The sequence below is a fragment of the Sinocyclocheilus grahami genome, unplaced genomic scaffold (assembly GCF_001515645.1).
Source record: "Sinocyclocheilus grahami isolate Dianchi unplaced genomic scaffold, SAMN03320097.WGS_v1.1 scaffold11142.1, whole genome shotgun sequence".
In the NCBI taxonomy this organism is placed as follows: Eukaryota; Metazoa; Chordata; class Actinopteri; order Cypriniformes; family Cyprinidae; genus Sinocyclocheilus; species Sinocyclocheilus grahami.
Window position 1 is genome coordinate 5,606 of NW_015513648.1, and position 1,362 is coordinate 6,967.

Genomic DNA, 1,362 nt, shown 5'->3' on the forward strand with positions numbered 1-1,362 from the left:
CCCTTGTTTATTTTCTTCTTCCCTCTTAGCAAAGTGCTCCTTAACCTTTGCTAATCGTGCAGTCTTTCTTCTGCTTCTTCGGCTGCGGTTTCTGCTTATTTCCTCCTGTTTACAAAGAGATAGATGTGAAAAATACTGAATGAAACACCATCTTCAATAAATAAAATGTAGATTGACTGAAGACATTGACTTGGGTTTACTTTTAACAACGTGACCTGATGTTCTCAGAGCGACCCTGAACAACATGACCTATCAAGTGTCTTGTTTGGGACAGTACATACTGTAATGTTATGCTAACACTTGTCAAAACCTAACATCAGTAACCACATGACATTCAGAAAGAGCAGCCAGTGTCACGGCATGTTTAAAATACATGTTTTCACTATATAATTTTATACTAAAATGCATTGTTTCATTAAAACACACAATTAATTGACTGTGGATTTTGTAAAAATATAAAAATGTAGAACTCACCACTAATTCCTTGCTTTCCTTTTCAAGTTTCTTAGAGTTTTCATTTAGAGATCCAGAATTTAGATTTATAACTGAGGAAACAAAACATATGCTTTTATCAGAATTTTGTAGTATTTCCAAATCTAGCTGTAATTAATTTTCAGAAGGTAAATTACCAGGAAATTCTTCCTTATTTGTTGCTGCAACAGTCAAAGCAGAGACATCTGGGCTGTAAAATTATTTTTACAAAAATTATTTGTGCTTAAGAATTGGGGAAAGGGCAGTGTGTATATTGTTCCTTAATTCATTCAGTTCCACTAGTAGTTTTATGCATATATTATCTCTGGCATGTCACTTACTTAAATTTAAAAACTGTATTAATTATCAAGTTTTTGTAGTATGCATTATGAATAATTTTTGTAAAGGTACAATTATATGAATATTTTAGAAATATTTCATTTGACATTCATTATTGCCTATGCAACAGATATTTTGGTGACCTCTCACCTGGTTGTTTTCAGACAGCTTTTTCTTCTGTTTTCACTTTCATTTTGGGATTTCTCCTTTAATTTTTCACAACAAAACAGAGAGTAGTTATTTTCATTGTTATTTGCCCAAAAAGTGCCTAAAGATGTTTCATATCGCAAACAGAAGTCGACCCTAGTGCCCTCTTCTCCAAATGGGGGTACTAATGTGAGTTTGAAGGAGAAAAAATCCGTCCCACCATTGTTTGACCCAGGTACGTACTCTGCCAACAGATCAAAATGACTTTTCCATGAATCTAAAGAGGTACGTACATAGACCATCTTATCAAAACAAATATTCAGTACGCAAATGATTCCTCTTAGAGTTGTGGTCCCAGAAAGCAACTCTAAACTCTCTAGTTCTATCTTCTGCTTGTGAACCTGC

The 1,362-nt window shown here is 33.9% G+C and overlaps 1 protein-coding gene across 1 annotated transcript in view; it reads right to left on the bottom strand.

The window, feature by feature from the left end:
• The window catches only part of LOC107578616 (uncharacterized), a gene marked incomplete at both ends in the record, with an annotated part of 3,067 nt that extends 1,709 nt beyond the window's left edge, over positions 1-1,358 (bottom strand). The window contains 4 exons of the mRNA XM_016264559.1: positions 7-105; positions 475-545; positions 630-682; positions 961-1,358. Coding sequence (XP_016120045.1) covers positions 7-105; positions 475-545; positions 630-682; positions 961-1,358 — 621 coding nt within the window. The remainder of the gene's footprint in view (positions 1-6; positions 106-474; positions 546-629; positions 683-960) is intronic.
• Between the last annotated feature and the right edge of the window lie 4 nt (positions 1,359-1,362).